The sequence below is a fragment of the Anabas testudineus genome, chromosome 22 (genome assembly GCF_900324465.2).
Source record: "Anabas testudineus chromosome 22, fAnaTes1.2, whole genome shotgun sequence".
Taxonomy (NCBI): domain Eukaryota; kingdom Metazoa; phylum Chordata; class Actinopteri; order Anabantiformes; family Anabantidae; genus Anabas; species Anabas testudineus.
In genome coordinates, this window is record NC_046630.1 from 15,929,284 (window position 1) to 15,945,963 (window position 16,680).

At 40.8% G+C, this 16,680-nt stretch overlaps 1 protein-coding gene across 5 annotated transcripts in view; it reads left to right on the forward strand.

Annotated features, from left to right (window-relative positions):
- rxraa (retinoid X receptor, alpha a) overlaps positions 1-16,680 on the forward strand; it is an 88,141-nt gene that overhangs the window by 13,359 nt on the left and 58,102 nt on the right. For all 5 annotated transcript variants that reach the window (XM_026340354.1, XM_026340356.1, XM_026340355.1 and 2 more), the window contains exon 2: positions 10,469-10,582. In XM_026340354.1, coding sequence (XP_026196139.1) covers positions 10,469-10,582 — 114 coding nt within the window. The remainder of the gene's footprint in view (positions 1-10,468; positions 10,583-16,680) is intronic.

Sequence of the window (16,680 nt, forward strand, 5' to 3'; positions counted from 1 at the left end):
CGAGCCTCATCCCCCGTGGAGGAGAAATTATTTCTAAAATGAAATCTACATTTGTTGTGTAAATGACCACATGATGTAGGATATTTAATCCTGCCTGCAGTCGATCCCAGTCATGTGACTTGACCTAGTTTTCCTGCCTTCCTCTGCCTGTCTCTCCTCTGTTTCCCTCTCTCTTTCGCTCTCAGTCTCACTTTCTCCCACATTCTGTGAGCATCACTCTGCTTTCCTGTTTCCTTCTATCCATCTTTCTCTTATTTCTCCCTCTCCGGCTCCTCTTCCTTTTCATGACTGATACAAAGATTTGTCTTTTCCTCCTGACGTGTTAATACCTGAGTGGCCAATAAGTCTGTCCTTGATTATATACTGAATACAAGCCCATTTAAAAAACACGACATTTGTCGTAGAAGGGAAGTTACACTCGCCTGTTGTGAAAGCACACTGTGGCTTGTTACAGAATTTATGAGTCATCTCATCCTCTTCAAGAATCCTACCCACAAGACAGTTAAGCAGAATGATTTCTGTTCTCTTCTGAGTAATGAATGAATATCTATAAATGTTTGTGTGTGTGTGTGCGCTTGGGTTTTCATCTCTTCCCTCCTTCAGCCGACACATGCCTTTTCAGTCTGTTAATTGATTCATTGGTGTTGTGAAAGACATACAGTAGTATACAAGAACTTTTAACGTTTAACTATCCCCCCCCCCCCCTATACTGCACATAAAGATGTATTCTGTTTATCGTTTATCAGTTCGTATTTCAAAGACTGTACCGAAAGCAGTAGGATTAGATACAGCACCATAGTCCTGTGTGCTTTGGTGTCCTTGTATCTGATGACTAGCAGTAGTAAATAGAAGAGTGAACGTCGATACAGCACTGATCGCCTTTCTCTGCAATCAAGTGTTGCACGTCACCTTTCAGTGCCTCACATGTTCCTTTGTCTTACGAGGAAACTGAGAAATATTCCAGTCCAGTCACTCCGCAAGTTGAATATTCAAATATTCAATATCTGTGCACTGCTGAGTAAGATGGAGCTAACAGATTTCAAACGACGGTTGGGCTGTCATTCAGAAAGAAAGATCAGAAGAGCCACGTAAGCTTATCTCCACCTAAATGTTGGTTCACCCTGTGATTATTCGGATATAAGAAAGAGGGGGTGTCTGAATGCATTGCGTGGGCTTCGCAAAATAGAACATTTGGGATTGAGAACAGCAGTGATAGATGCATAAATGGACAAATCTATGCATATCTCCTGTAGATGGAAGACCCTGTGTAAGCAGCTGCAGCTTGCTTGGCACAACCTCAAGTGGAACGCCGGTCGCCTCTTGGAATGCGTGGCATGTATCCATTCCTGAAGAGCACAAGAGATCACTCAGGCTTTGGAATAAAACTGTAACCCTTAACAAGCCCGGCCTCAGCTGTCTCACTCTCCCAGTGAACACTGTACATGCTGTTGTCTTTCTGCAAATAGAAATTATTAGGAAGCCGTTGTGTTACATATTTCAGTGTTGAGGCTTTGTGAAAACATTTGGCTTTGTTCAGGTGATTTTACTGAACAAATTACAGCCACAATGTGACTTACATTTGACAATATTACTTTTCTCGCTTGTCTAAAACCAATGCTGAACTGTGCATAGCACAAGAGCCAAATCCCATTACATACAGTATTTATATATTCATGGCATTACAATGGGGAATGGAATGTTTTTCCCTCCTGACTGATATACTTATTGGAAAAAAAATGATTATACAAGAGTAATCATTCCTGTATAATCACTATAGCGTATTCTGAAGGTAAGGCTCATAAAATTGAAATAAAGTCTTTTGTCATGAACCCTTTTTGCAGGATTGGCCAATTTAAGAGAAATTATTTTACTGCTGACATTAAAAGCTCAGTGAAGTCCGGCGTCTGACAGTATTTCACAATTTTTACATAACATGTACAAAGAGCCAAAGTGCAAGATGAGATCCTTGGCCACAACATTCCTGGACCTTCTCGAGTCTTCGCTAAAGACCTGAAGATTTATCAGATCTTTGCTTTTCCAAAATTACCTCAGATGTTTTGTTTGGGGAAAAATCAGTGACCTCTTCTAAGTTAGTTCATTCAGCAGCGTGTTTATGGATAGAAATTTATGTAAGTACACTTCCTCAGTCCTCAAATGTTTTACTTTGAAACCTTGCTTCAGCCTCTGACGCACGGGCCAAATAAATAGTTTTTTTTTTTTTCATCAAAGAACAAAATGCATTCTACACTCAGCCTTATATAAATAGAAATAATACCCTGCCTTGCTGAATTTTCCTCAGAAATAGTTTCCTCAGAGCTTGGATGCCAGGAAGTGTGTTTATTTTTAAGGGTTAAGAGCTTGCTCCTGAGCTCTGCCATCAATATGAGACCCAAAATGTTGATAGTTAAAGGAGTGAGAACCTTGTCATCTCAATTCATTATCTTGGATCAAGACTTTTTTCCTGTCCATGTCCTTTCCAGTCCAGCTTGCCTCAGTGTCCTTCAGTGATACTGAAGTGGAGGTGTGCACTTCACAACCAATTCACTGTCGATTTCCTGGACAGGTTTATTCCGACATTTTTTTTTTTTTTTCCTTTTGCAGCTCTCTCACTAACAGAGATTTGCAGTCAACAGGCTGGAATCAGCATTACTGCTTTTCAAATCTTTCAATCCCCATATTTTATGGCTCCAACATAAAGAGGCATTTTAGCCAAAGAGTGCTCTTAATCCCTGTTTTTACAACTGTCCTGCGAATGGTCCATCTTGTGTAATTCTTATTTTACTGTATTGTGATTTTTAGCGTTTTATAGTCATTCTGCTTTTCAGTGCACACCCATGGAGCGCAGCTGCGGATCCAGATGTTTTTGTTTCATGTCCTGAGTTATGCACCGCTTCATATTAAGATATTTCACATAACAGGCTCACACACCGTTTCCCATCATATCCTGTAATGAAGCTTTACCAAAATGCACTGTATTTACATTTTTGAAATGGCATATAATTAGCTAAGGATTGTTATAGTGTCAAAATATATTGTAGTGAGGTTTTATTTTCTTAACAGAAATGGCATGGTCATACACAAACAGCTTTCAGTTTACAATTGAATATGCTGCTGGTCATGCACAGCTTGTAAAATCAATTATTTCAGAATTACACAAAGTCTTCTTTCATAAGAGGAAAACTTAAAACATAAACACCACACTAGAAGAGACCAGATTTTTCAGTGCAGTTAAATAGGTTAGAATGACGTTTATCCATGTGCCCCATCAGCATGAGGCTGGAGGTGCAGAAAGGCGTACGCCAACAAAGACAGAATGAGCAAATGTTAATGCAAGTCTTGACTTAAGCATGCATCAGCCTTGATTGTTTAATCTGGGTCAGAGTCATGGAACATATTGTTTGTCAGAGAAGAACAGAGTACGTGGGTGGCAGCCTTCCTTCTGTTTTGTCCTTGGGTGTTGTACATGTTTACATCCTCAGTACGTTGGATTCAAGATGTACTAGGCTGAGGTGGCAGGAGGAGGTTAATAGGAGACTCTGTGCTCCTGCAGAGAGGGGAACGTGGTTCAGCGAGGAGTCAATTTAGCCGGCTAACAGGAAGCATACACCGGGAAGTTCTACCAGGAGTCAGGCAGTCAGTGAGTGGAGCACAGGTCACTACACTGTACCACACCTCACTTCCTACTCACTTCACTCCACTACTGTCAATACATCAGATTTCCCCTCACAGAAAAGGTATGTCCAAACCGTAAAGCTACAAACTATTTTAACATGTAGTTGCTGGAGGTGGTTCTCTTTGATCACTCCAAAACGTCAACTATAATCAAGGAAAATTGAGGCCAAGAACTAATGCCAGAACCGTATCCAATTGCAACAATTAATCAGGTTTAAAAATAGCAGTTTTGACGCTAGATTGAAGGAGTGCAGACCAGGGTGAATTGTGCAGAATACTGGATGAATTTCCACCAGCGATCCATTAGAGGATTCACATAAAACAAAGTTTTATCTCTCCCTTTTTGGTGGTGATATTTCACAGCTGAGAAAAAGGGCCAGTTTTGTGCTGTGCCAAGTGCTGTGGGCGTGGGCAGATAGTCAGATAGTTATGTGAACAGCTACTGTAAAGATCAGCAGAGGGATAGTAGATTTTTAAATGCATTCTTGTGTCCGTTCCCGGGTGAAAGGAGCCTCTTTTACTCTTGCAGTTTTTTTTTTGTCTGTGTCCAATCACACAAATTTGATTAGAGTAGTTTGCCCAAAGAGCTGCTCTGAATGCTGGGCTGCAGGGAGGCCCTTGTTCCCCTATTTGCCCTGCAGAAAGATTCTGACATGCACAAGCAGCCTTTGAACTGGCCCCTTCTTGTCTTCCCCTCTAACCTAATTTACCACAGTCTTTTAGTTTCTCTTCCTCTCCCCTGTCTGTCTGTGGTTGATCACCAATGGCCTGACTTTGGCTTCATCACGTCGCAGCAAGTGAGACAAATGACTATTATAAATTATAAGGAACCTCTGCTTTGGTGTCATCTAAGCTTAACCCCAAAGGTGTATTTTATACAATCCTAAGAAAAGGCAGTACATCTCTGTGAGAAAGGTGAACTTGGGAGATGGGCCGTATTGAGCCCCTGCCAATTCGGGGGTGGTGGGTGGTGGGTGGTGGTGAGGGGGGATAAAGATGAAACAATTCTACACCAAGCAATCCAGCAACTAGGGTAGGTGGTGAGTTTGGTTATTCACACCTGAAATTGCAAGAGACTTGGAAGGAGGCCCGTGGGAGGAGCTTTGTCAGCGGCAGGGTTTGCCACAACCACAACCACACTTTCAGCTAGTTGTCTCCAGACGTGTGTTCATTTTACAAAGTGTCAAAATTATGTCTGGCTCTGCAAGAGAGTCATAACCCTGTTATCAACAAGAGAAGCAGAGCGGCAGCACTATTTATTGTTATGACTTTATACATGTGTCTATGTTTATATATATATATCTTATGCCACATATCAAAATTACCTTTAAGTGAAATAGTTGAATCACACTGTAATTTTAAGCTGTTTATCTGTTGATTGAGTTATTCTACCAGTCATTCTTAAAGTTAAAAAGAGAGCTATAGGAGCTTTCCAAAGTATATAGATGTGTGCGGCTCAATAGTAACACTCTTAAAGTTGCGGTTGTACTGAGATCAACTCTGTCAGTTCAGTTTTTCCTATAGATGCCTTGCAGCTTTAAATGCTATACCAGGGCAACTGCCACTTTCATTATCCTGAGACCGTGTGAAAGTGCCGTCTCAATTTGAGACAAAGCATAAAGGCATATGTTTTTTTTTTTTTTTTGTTGCTGTTGCAGAAAGGTGCTCTTGTTCATTTCAAAAGAGCCTCAGTTTAGTTCTCGCAAGACAGAGTTGTTTAATAAGTCATTCAATAAAGCTGTCCAGTTAACTTTTTATTACCAGTCCAGACCTCAACGGGGGCTGGTACTGTGAATCAAAACCTGAGAAACAAATGCAAGTTGCAGATTTAAGTCACATTGGTTTCCCAGTTAAGTGAGAATTACTCATAGCATCAAACGTCTTGCCGTTTTGTTAATAGACGTTTTTTTTTCTGCATGTGATTTGACTTGTTGTGGCTGAACCTGAGAATTATGTGTTCCAGCCAAGGTCTTCATGGGTATCTGTTTCTGCAGATTTTGTCTAACCTTCCATTAGGACTTAAAAGAAGCCCTAAGGAGACTAATGCTGTCCCAGTTCATCCAAGGAGAGCAAATTATGGCCCTGCAGATGGCTCTATCTGCTGGTATTCAGTTACTTTATGCAGTAGTACATTGATATCAGGGGCACCCTGTTGTACTGTAACAGATAACAAATGCGACATATAGCCGAGTGTGTGATACCTTTCAGAGTAAAGTACTTGCTCATTTAAGCAGTTGCCAAATGTCCTGTCACACCAGCCTGTCCTGTGTGCTGTGTGTTTGGTTTCTCAGGGACAGGGTTAGGGTCTCAGTAATGGGGTCTTACAGTGAGTTGAGGTTAAATTAAAACCCAAACCAAATGTTTTGTTAAACGGCAAGAAGGCATCTAATCAATCCAGATAACTGGAAGATTGTTTAGGAACAAGAACAAAATGACAAAAACATGCAAAATATTTCAGAGCTATTTTTACATCTACTAATCTGCTAATCAAAGTATAATGCTATGATCAGCATCTAGGTGCTACCTCCAGTAATTGTTGCGAGGTTTGCTTTGTTGCTGTGATAGATCTACTTTAAGCCTTTCTCAGGTTGAGGTAAATAAGAGCTTAGAGGCATGTTTAAATGCAGCTTTTTTTCTCCCTCCTTATCACTGAGACACTTTGCTGATGGAGCAGATATGCTCGGGAGCAGGGATGCTTTCCGTGCTGATAATCGGGATCAGAAAGGAAAATGCAGCTCTCAGATGAAAAGCGTTTTAGTGTTTGATTTTCAGCTGCTGAGTCCTGAAGCTCTTCACAGACAGAGTTGTTTGGGCACATAGTCTTCAGCAAAGTGGTATTTCTTTGTGTATGGAGAAAAGGCTCCATTGATCTTTTGGAAATGGCAAACATCAGAGAATCATAAACAGTCACACTTTTATTTGTAGGAAAACTGCATGAGTTACGAACAGAAAAAGCATTTCTGTAGTGGTGATTAGGACTGGAACAAACAAATATTTTCTTTATCGACTAATCTTCCAGTGATTTCTGACCAGTAGGCCAAAAACCACAAAATACTCTGTCCAAGTCATATTAAGCAGTCTTTTTGTTCCGCGAAATAGCATGTTGAGCACATAGAAAATCTAATAAACAGATATCTCAAGGATGTGGGCAAATGCTCGATGAACACACTCGCAGCCTTTAGGGCTGCTGCAGAGGCCAGACAGGAGAAGGGGGCAGGTGTAGAGCGTGCTCTGTCTCCCGCAGGTTTTCCTTACATTACGTGGATGTTTGAGGGCCGCTCTAGTGTACCGCTGAAGGTGAATGGCACTCACAATGGTAACCGCGGCGATTGATGGCTCCTCTGCTGGCTCGTCCTTCTGTGCATTCTACCAGGACTTTATTCCCTTGAGTCCCATGTGGGAAAGGCTTTTTTTTTTATTGCACCTGGGAGATGCATTAAGAGCTCAATGAACTTTGACCTTGGGCTCGGATCACCCCAGCAACACGGGACACGGACAGTCGTTACGCTTTAAGAGAGAGAGCTCGGCTGCAATCCCTTAAACTCTCATAAATGCTTCAATGTATTTAATGCAAAAGGCTTCAGTTTGTGGTATCTTGTAAAGTCTAGGAGCACTTTCACTGCTGTGTCTGTGATAAATGAGAATTGTCCATTAATGAATGAGTTTTGCTATAATGACAAATTTACATACATTTGTTTCATTAGAACCTTGTCACTAAGGCTCTCTTTTATTAACCTTGTATCAATAAAAAAACGTTCTTTCATTAGTGGGACATCTCAAAGGCTTGCCTTCATTAGCACAAGGTTGTAAATGCTGGATGCGATTTCATTAGCATCCCATCTTTAATGAGGAAACCCCCAGCGTGTTTACATTTCTCTGATCGCCCGCTGGTTGGGATAATGCTGATTGGCTGTGATTGGGGGGAAGGTTTGAACCTGTCCCCCGAAGATTGGATCGTGCAGTTGTTAAAGCCAATGAGATCCTCTCTGCTTAGGAGTAAAAGAGCGAGATCAAACATTTCTGTAATCAAGGTCCTGCCACAGTACACCAGCCAAGACATAATGATGCGGTGTGATAGAGATGATTTAATGACGAGACATGTACTAACCCTACCACTCATGACAGCAGCTCCCTAACCTGCACATGCATGTCCAAGCTACGCTTTCATCATTTTCTTCAAGGCCTGAAAAGTAAAGCCCTTCATTGAAAATGATTTATGATGTCAAGTAGAAAAAGACACATACATGCTTATCAATAGTAGTTTTTCTAAGATTTTCACAGGGTTCAAGTTACAGAATGTTTGATTAGTTCTTTTTTAATTTTATTTCTCTGAACAGTCTTGTGTAATTTATCGAACTTGGTATTTATGTTGAAAGTGGCACAGGGTAGGATTTCTTTTTTTATTTCGTGATGCTGAGATCAGGTTCAAACTAATTTGTTCCAGTTTCTAACTTTGTTTTCAAGTTTTAGGTGAAACTCCAAGTGTTTGAACCCCCCCATACTTGAGCATTACTCTATCCCGTGGGAACATTATTCCAGTCCATGGCTTGCAGTGTTGAGCTCTTTGTGGGGGGAAGCTGCTGTCTGGTTAGTTTACTCCTGATTTTGGAAAAGCCCAACTTGACTGGGAGCCTGGGTTTATATGTTAATGCCCTAATGTTCAGTGACATTGCTCAGAGCTCTATACCATATGTCATTGCTTGCCCTTCAACCCCTTTGTACAACAAGGAATGTTTCATGATCCTTGAGAATTGATCGGAATGGTTAAAAGTAGATGGAGTGGAATCAAGTGCATGCATTTTTTTATGTTTTTAATTAGTTTAATTTGTCTCTGAAGCTTGGAAATCAAGGAAAAGATAGTTTTTGTATTATAATTTGCGTGAATGGTAATCATAAACTTTATTGTACTGTAGACACATTACTAAACAGTGTCATCATCATATTTGTCATGGAGTGCTTGTATTTGGGTAATGACAGAGATCTCTAGATTTTAGTAAATCATACAGAAATGGTTTCAACCTATAGACAGCATCAAGGCTAAGAGGAAACAAGTTTGGTTGTGGTTTGGGGTTAACCATCAGAAGTTTATTCAGTTCTTAATCACACACAGACATGGCCTTGACTCAAGTCCAGTTAGCTCTTAAGCTGTGATTATGTAAAATCACCATCATAAATTGCCATCAAATTTCATTATTGCCCTTTCAACATGCTTCTACGTTTAATGAAACCCATAAAAATGTATTTGAGGCATTACTATTGTTTTGAGTTGACATTTTCCACCATCTGATAACAACAATTGCATAATTGTGCTCAAAAACAATGAGATAAAGCGTCCGAGGAGAAATTTGTTTACTTCTGGCTTAATGAGACGGTCAAAATGCCTTCCTTGTCTGTTTTATTTAATCCCCGATGTTTGTGATGATCTCAGTATGTCTGTGTTTGCTCTTGTCGGTCCAGACTTGTTTTGCCTTGTCAATTCCTACTTCATCCATAATACTAATCAAAGCTTTGAAGACTACATCAGAAATGAAGCTCTCCATACTACTACTACTACACACACACACACACACACACACACACACACTTGCACAGCCTTATAAGCAGGAAAGTATCAGCATCCCAGGCAGCTTATCATGGGGAACTAATGCAATATCCCCTTGCCTGTTTTAAATGTCATTCTCTGAGCTCATCTGGGGTGACATGTTTTTTATGGTGGAAATGAAAGCACTTCATTGGGCACATAGCACAGTAACAGGGCAGGGGGCGGGGGCTCCAGCCTGTTGCTGCTCATGTTTGCTGGAAATCTAAAGGTCCTCGTGAGGAAAGAATAAAGTTTGGATTTGCAGAGGTCTCACGATGCCAACGAGATCTGCATGAGTTACTCAGTCAATAAAGACAGACTGAATCCTCTGGTGACTGAGAAAAGCACAGTGCTCACAAAATATCCCATTTTTGGCTACAGGCTATAGCGTCAATCATAACATCAAATGCCACTTTTAGGCAAGAATTTCCAAATATTGAGTGTTAACGTTAGTGCTACCACGTTTAGCATGTTTTGGACAATATATTGTTAGATTCATGTGTAATTTAGGCAACATTCTAATTATTATTTACATTTTCCACCAATATGTAATATGTAGGTGTTGTTGTCAAGGAAATGTAGCTGTTTTTGTTATTATTTTTGGCTATCTAGGTTCGTTTGTTGCTCATCCTCTTTGCTGAAAGATGTCAGTGAATGATAAGTGCTGGCTCAGGAGGGGTCCGGCCTACTCAGTTGCTTCATTGTGCCAGATAATGACTTCCCTATTGAAAAGGACCTTTTTGACCCGACAGAGAGACAGTAAGATGGCCTGGTCCAGCCCCTTCAGGCACTTTGGCCTGATCTGGTATTTTGCCCACATGTTGCTGCTAACCTCAGTTGCGTGTCTTACTGTTTTTTTGTCTTCGACCAGGCGAACCTCTTAAAGTCCTATGCACCTTCTGGAACCCTCGCCCTGGGTATAGCCACACAGCTGACATGAGCGATATGGTGCTTCGGTACCACCAGTGAGTAGGTTAGGGCGAGGCCAAGGTTTTCACAGAGATTTAAATGTGAGAGGTTAACTGGGTTTCTCAGTGGCACTATGTTGGCAGAAAGATATTTCTCTTTTCCTCGTGAACACCAAACAAAGGAGCTTCTAAAAGCCTTGTCTTAATTTTTTTCTTGCTTCTCAGAAAAGCTCTATTTATCATCAATTGCCTTGTAGAAATATTTTTCTGTTCTGTCTCTCATTGCTGTTCATCTGTTTCATCACAGGGTTCCTGAAGCCCCAGTGCTCGTTGGCACCCCCTATGCAGCGAGGTCGCCCAGCCGAGGCTTGTTCCTGTTTCAGTGGCGTGTGCCCCCTCCATCAGCGTCGCCTATCTTCAGGTAACACTGACTGTGTAAACTGTTACTGCTTGGGTCTGTTCTTGCATAAAATGTGGGGAAATGTGTTGTCTTCACTAAACTACCAGGTAAAATATATTTGGGATTGATGTGTGTTGGCTTATCCGATTCAAGGTAAAAAAGCATTATTAGAAAAACGAATCATGTGGAGCATGTAAGTGCATTCTGTGACCTGATGCACCTTATAAGACGCTCTAATCTTCCAGAATAGCAGCTTATCCAGTTTAATTTGATCTTGTTTTGAAGACATCAAAGGCACATAGTATTGTATAGTTCTGGGTTTGTTGGATTTGATATAATAACAATTCCTTTGCATGCTGCATGTTTAACTAAGTGTACAATATTATCTTATCTTAGATGTGTATCTCAGATTTTTGCTGTTATTGTCAGTGGAAAGCAATGCTTGTTGCTACTGCTGAAACACACATGCACACAACACTACCTCCAGTCGGAGGCGTGATTGGGGCTTCTTTTTCGGAGGTAGTTTTCAGCCTGGATTTTGTGATTAATAGTGTATTTGCATGTGGAGCCCCAGTGATGGACGTGTTGACAGAGGTGCTCGGGGATCGGCCCCCTTCCTACAAACACCTCAGCCCTCACCTCACAGCATGCATCAGTGTCTGACATGAGTGGATATTTTCTGAACTGAACTGTCTGGTATGTGGCTAATGAATAGGGAACTGAGTTGTGCAGAGCATGTGGTTAATGCTGATACATTTATCACTCCATCCCCAAGGCTCACTACGTCTGCAGTGGCAATGCTGTGACCCAGCTGAGCTGCCTGTCATGTGAGCAAAGCACGAGTCGAATGGCAGGATAAAGTAACATAACTATATAAGCACTTCCATGAGAGCAGCTGTTTGAATTTAGTTAGGTACTTTTGAGTTTCTGTCCTTGAACACATACTTCTCACTATATGGAAGAAGTAAAGATACATAAACTCATTTTGTTGTTTTTATAGTGGTTCGGGACAAATATCTACCGTATAGATATAAAATGTCTTCCCAAGCCCATTTCCATCAGCAATTTATTTTGGAGCAAACATTTCCTATAAGAAATGGAGTGCCTTTACTCTTTCACTTGATTTGAATTAGTGAGAATTAGTCACTTTGTTCCATCTTATGGAGCACTACAAATTAATCGCATTCCTTCCACGTTTTCTTGATTTTAATTCATTTTTACCTGACTTGAAGTGCTCTTTCCTGCATTAGTGGAATTTGCTCAGTGAAGTGGTTCATTGGATTTAAAATAAGGTACATGTCAATGTAAGTAAATGTTCAGTTAAATCAGTCTTCCAGTGGTCTTTAAATATTTTTATAAGTGAAAATACTTCATGTTTAAATGTTTTATTTCATTTAAATCATTTTTTTCTGTGGATTACTGTTTCTCTTAAGAACTGCAAAAAAACAAAAAACAAAAGGACAAAATCAAGAATCTGTATCATACGTTTTAAGATAACGGCAAGAAATGACAAAATCCGATCAATCTGTAGAGCAGCCTGAGTTTGATAAGCAAAGGGAGAATACATTGCTACTTCTTTCAAGTCTGTATCAAAACAGCCTTGGTGTCTTTCCATATCTAATATTTTACCATTATGTGTGACATTGATACAATCAAATTTATCATGAGGGTTACACTGATCAAATTAACTACTGCACACACTTCCTTGTTGTAGTTCTTCTTTATAGTAATTATCTTGTCCTCAAGAATCAGGAACCCAGTTGTCCTCTCTAACCTTGAAAGAGGTTATAGAGGACAACTGGTGATATTTATAAAAAAAAAAATCGAAACATGAACCAATAGTACAGAGTACATAGAAGAGAACACGGCTTTGAAAGTTTTGTAACTGCAAAGTTAATCCAAGTTCAAAGAAGGACATTGTACCTGGACCTGCAGCGATGACGTTGCAGTCTGTCGTCTCAGGAGGAACTAAATGTAAATGTGTTTTTAAAATTGAAAAGTACTACTGTATTTTAGTCAACTTTAAAAGCATTTTTTTTATTGTCTGGAGGCAAGATGAAAACGTACTCTCTTTCACAGGCAAATACTTTTTCCTGGACAAGTTTTAGCATGATTGGTGAGGTGCACAGTTTTCCACCAACCTCACCCCCATCTTTGTGTATTTTACAGAGCTATCTTGATTGATTGCAACATTTTTACTGTCACAGCCTGCAGTAAGTGTGGACATGTTTCCTGCACAATTAGGAGCATCTGGATTTGAAGTGTAGTCTTGCTGAAGTAAGCCAAAGGTTTTTCTCCTTTGTGTTGTGGCTATTTTAAGACCTGTAGCACACTAGGATAGAAGTTACATTAGATTATTTTGTCTACATCAAACGTAGGGGCAAATGAGGAAGGGACAGGGAAGGAAAGTGTTGAAAAGTTGGATGTCAGTGTTTCACTACTATGTTAAACAAATTCAGTGGTGGATAAGGGCACTAAAGAAACTGAATAAACTGTTAAGTGGGCAGCCACTCTGGAGTCTAACGTTTATAGATGTTATAATAATTATAGGTCTAATTGTGGAACATGTTACTATAAATCCACCAGTGCCCCAGATTGTGTGATTGTCCTCCAATCTTGGAGTTACAGTTACCCAACTACAGTCACAATGACGAGCTGCCATGGGAGGTGTGAGGCGTGCAGCAGTGACCAAGCAGGAGGTTTCTGGGAAGGCTTCCGAACCTCGCTCGGGGAGCCTTATTCAGCAGCGATCTGCTGAACTCGGGGCTGTGCACTGATGTGGCCGGTCTCCGGTTTCAGCGGTTTTACATTGTTTGGACTTTTCAAAAACAAACTCTTACTGGAAAGGGACCGTGAGAAATGTAATGTTCGGGACCTCTCTTCTCCGCAGGATCATTAAAAAAATCTTTTTTTTTCTTCTTTTTTTTATGAGAAAAAGAAGCCATGATGGGAATTTTTTTTTTTTTTTTTGGGGGGGGGGGGGGGGGGGAATTGTGGTGTATGAGGTGAGAGAGAGGGAAAGCGTAAAAGAGAGTGCATTGAAAACAGAGCTTTTTGAAAAGGCCCTCACAATGCAGGCCTTGTGCTGTGATTTGGTCTGTCCTCACCAAGCTGAGCAGAGGAATGGAAAAGATTATCCACAGGAATGTCTGGGGTGCCCTCAAACAGAGCGGGCCGCGTGACTGGCCAATAGGAGCGAGGCCTGCAGAGCGGCGGGCTAATTTTTTCCTGATGAACTCAGCCGCCTGCCTCACAATGCAGTCTGATTGCCAGGACTGAACCCACATATGGTCCGTGTTTGGAGGGTCCAAATGACAGGACCAATTCTTGCCTAGAGAGAAAACGGGGTGGGGGTGTTGGACGTACATGATTATTACTGGCTCCCCTTCTCTCTTATTTCATTAACTTTGGATGTGGCTTAGTTGGAAATTTACCTACACGATCTGACTTCTTACTACCTGCTGAGATCGGACTAGGTGTGTTGTTAACTTTTGATTCATCACTCTTTACTGATGGTGTTTTGTTAAAATAAGTAGCAATTATGCCCAAGGCCAAACCACATTAGTGTTCACGACAGTCCCACTTCATTACAGTGCTTCACAATTAACTCAGTGCCTCACAAATCCTGCCAATTAATTTGGAACCCATTTACTATTCAGGGTACTTGGAAAGAGGCTCCATTGCCCCACCACTCAGAAAGAGTCTAGAGTAGACAACGGGGAAAATGCAAGTGACACAGCTCTGTGCAAAGAATGTGTGTGTACACACACATTGTTTTTCAGTGTAGGGCTTTTAGCATCAGCATTGCAGTAAAAAGTCAGAAGGTGGGCCTCTGGATAGGGGCAGCATGTGTTTGTAGACCTTGTGGTCGCACAGCAGGGTTTGAGACCAGAGGCTGAGGTAGGGGGATGAAGGAGGCTAAAGAGAGAGGTCGGGGGTTTTGTCGTGGAGCTAAAGTGGCTCCCAGCTCCTCATATTTCCCATCGTGGGGTCCTGCAGGGGTGAGGAAGGTCACAGAGAGGGAGCTTGTTAGCCTCAACACGCTCCATGCTCCCCATGCTCTAATTGGCTGGCCAGAAGCCGCGCTGTCCCTGCTTGCTTCCTGCAAGGTCAGGAGCCAAAGGGGCCAGTGGACGCCAATCTGGAGCACACACACACACACACACACAACACAAGTCTTTTTTAGACAAAAACTTCAACTATCATGTTTAATGTAACCAGATAATGCAACCAGATAATCTCTACTTTTGGGGGTTTACTTGAGGCTGGAGGACTGGGGTTTGTCATAACTGGGATAAGGACTGACAGACTGTTCAGTTAATTGGCTCTTTTAATTTATACTAGCCTTATCAGTTACAGCAAGATGTATTGGCTCTGGTTCCCATATATACAACCTCCTCATTAAAATTATTTTGAAGTTGCCAGAATTTTATGGTAGACATGTTCTAAACATTAAGCATGGAAAGCAGATATATAATCTAATATAACTATCAGGAGAAGAAGATTTTAATGCCTGTCCTTGCCCTTTAAACATGAACTTGAACAATGAAGCTGGTTTTAATCCAACAGGATTAGCATCGCTCTGTATTCTTTTAAATCTCAGAATAGGGGGTGCTTGTGGAAAAAAAAACACAATGACCCTCAATGAGAAGCTCGTAGTGTGGAAAAAATGTCATTTAATTAAATAAACCTATTTGTAGCTGTTCTTTAATCCGAGTATAAGTAGTTTAAAAATTTCTAAGCTTTAATAGCTATAAACACTAAATTGATAAATTAAGACATTGTGATATTGAAAGTTTGTTAGCAAGCAGTTGCCTATTTCTGTATGTTAAACACCTATAAAAATGTAGATTATGGCATCTTTTATATAGGAACCTTGATAGTTTTAAGGGAGTAGTAAGGGAGGAAGGATTTACTTCTTTTAGTTTCTTAGTTTTACCATGTCCACATATCTTCACAATTACATTTCTTTGTGGCATCCTGCATTGCTCTCTAATAACATCTCTCCTGGTTCTTTCATCTAACGGGCCTTCACTGAATACCCATAATACCCATCCATATCTGCCAACAGGAATCCTCTCAGTGACATGGTCCCTGGTGGCCAGCTGCCACCACAGCAGCAGCTAGGATGTATCTGCAGAGGTGGAGGTCTCCGCTGGCACAAAGTGAAGGCAGCCATCCACAGCGGGTCACTAGAAATCAGAGTGACTAAGCCTATGATAACTCTCTGAGCCTATAATCCCCCAGCAGCACCATCAGAGTGAAATGCTATCTCATTGTAACAGCTCAAACCTGGTGGAGAGCAAGTCGGGCAGGCAACCAGGGACAGAGGGAACAGACAGAAAGTGGCCGAGTCCCTGCTTTCATGTAGTCATTGTCATCTCCCCAACAGTGTAATTAAAGGTTATGGAGTTGAAGGGGGTTCAGAGTTGAACTCAGATTCTCAAAGGCATTTATTACAAGTTTAAATGTGAATCATGCTACTGCAAAAGAAACAACATTTAAATTTAAATTATCTGGAGTACAGCATAATTTAATGGCTAATGAATTTTTGAGCAGAATACAAATGTATCCATTGTTCATTTCCCCCTTTAAAATCTGAGAGGACTTTTTGCATTATTTCAAACAGGAAAGTAATTTCTGTTTTAAATATTATTATATGTCACATCCTTGGTATATTTAGTTTGTAATACATTCTCTCAGAGGTAGTTTTTGCAGATGAGGTGAAATTTCACTGTTCCAGAGATTGCAGCTCTCCTTGGAGTTGATCCTGACCCCTCGAGTGAGATTTACAGTATAGTGTGTGAGAGACTTTGCATCTGGAAAGAGGAAGAAAAGAAAAACCCTGCATTTTTTATTAACATCAATTAAACATGAATAAGCAAGTGCTCATTCTTCAGGCCCCATGTTGCCTAACACGGAACAGTATGTTAATCACAGCAAAGCACATTGGGTTCCACTGAAATATATGGGCAAATTAACGAGTGCCATGAATATAAATGAATATGTACATCTTAACCCAGATGTCTCAGCCCCAATTCTATCTCTGCTGTGGCTTGCTCATAGAAACAACTGATTCTTTATCAAAGAATATCAGGAAATAAAACATTAGAGTTTGC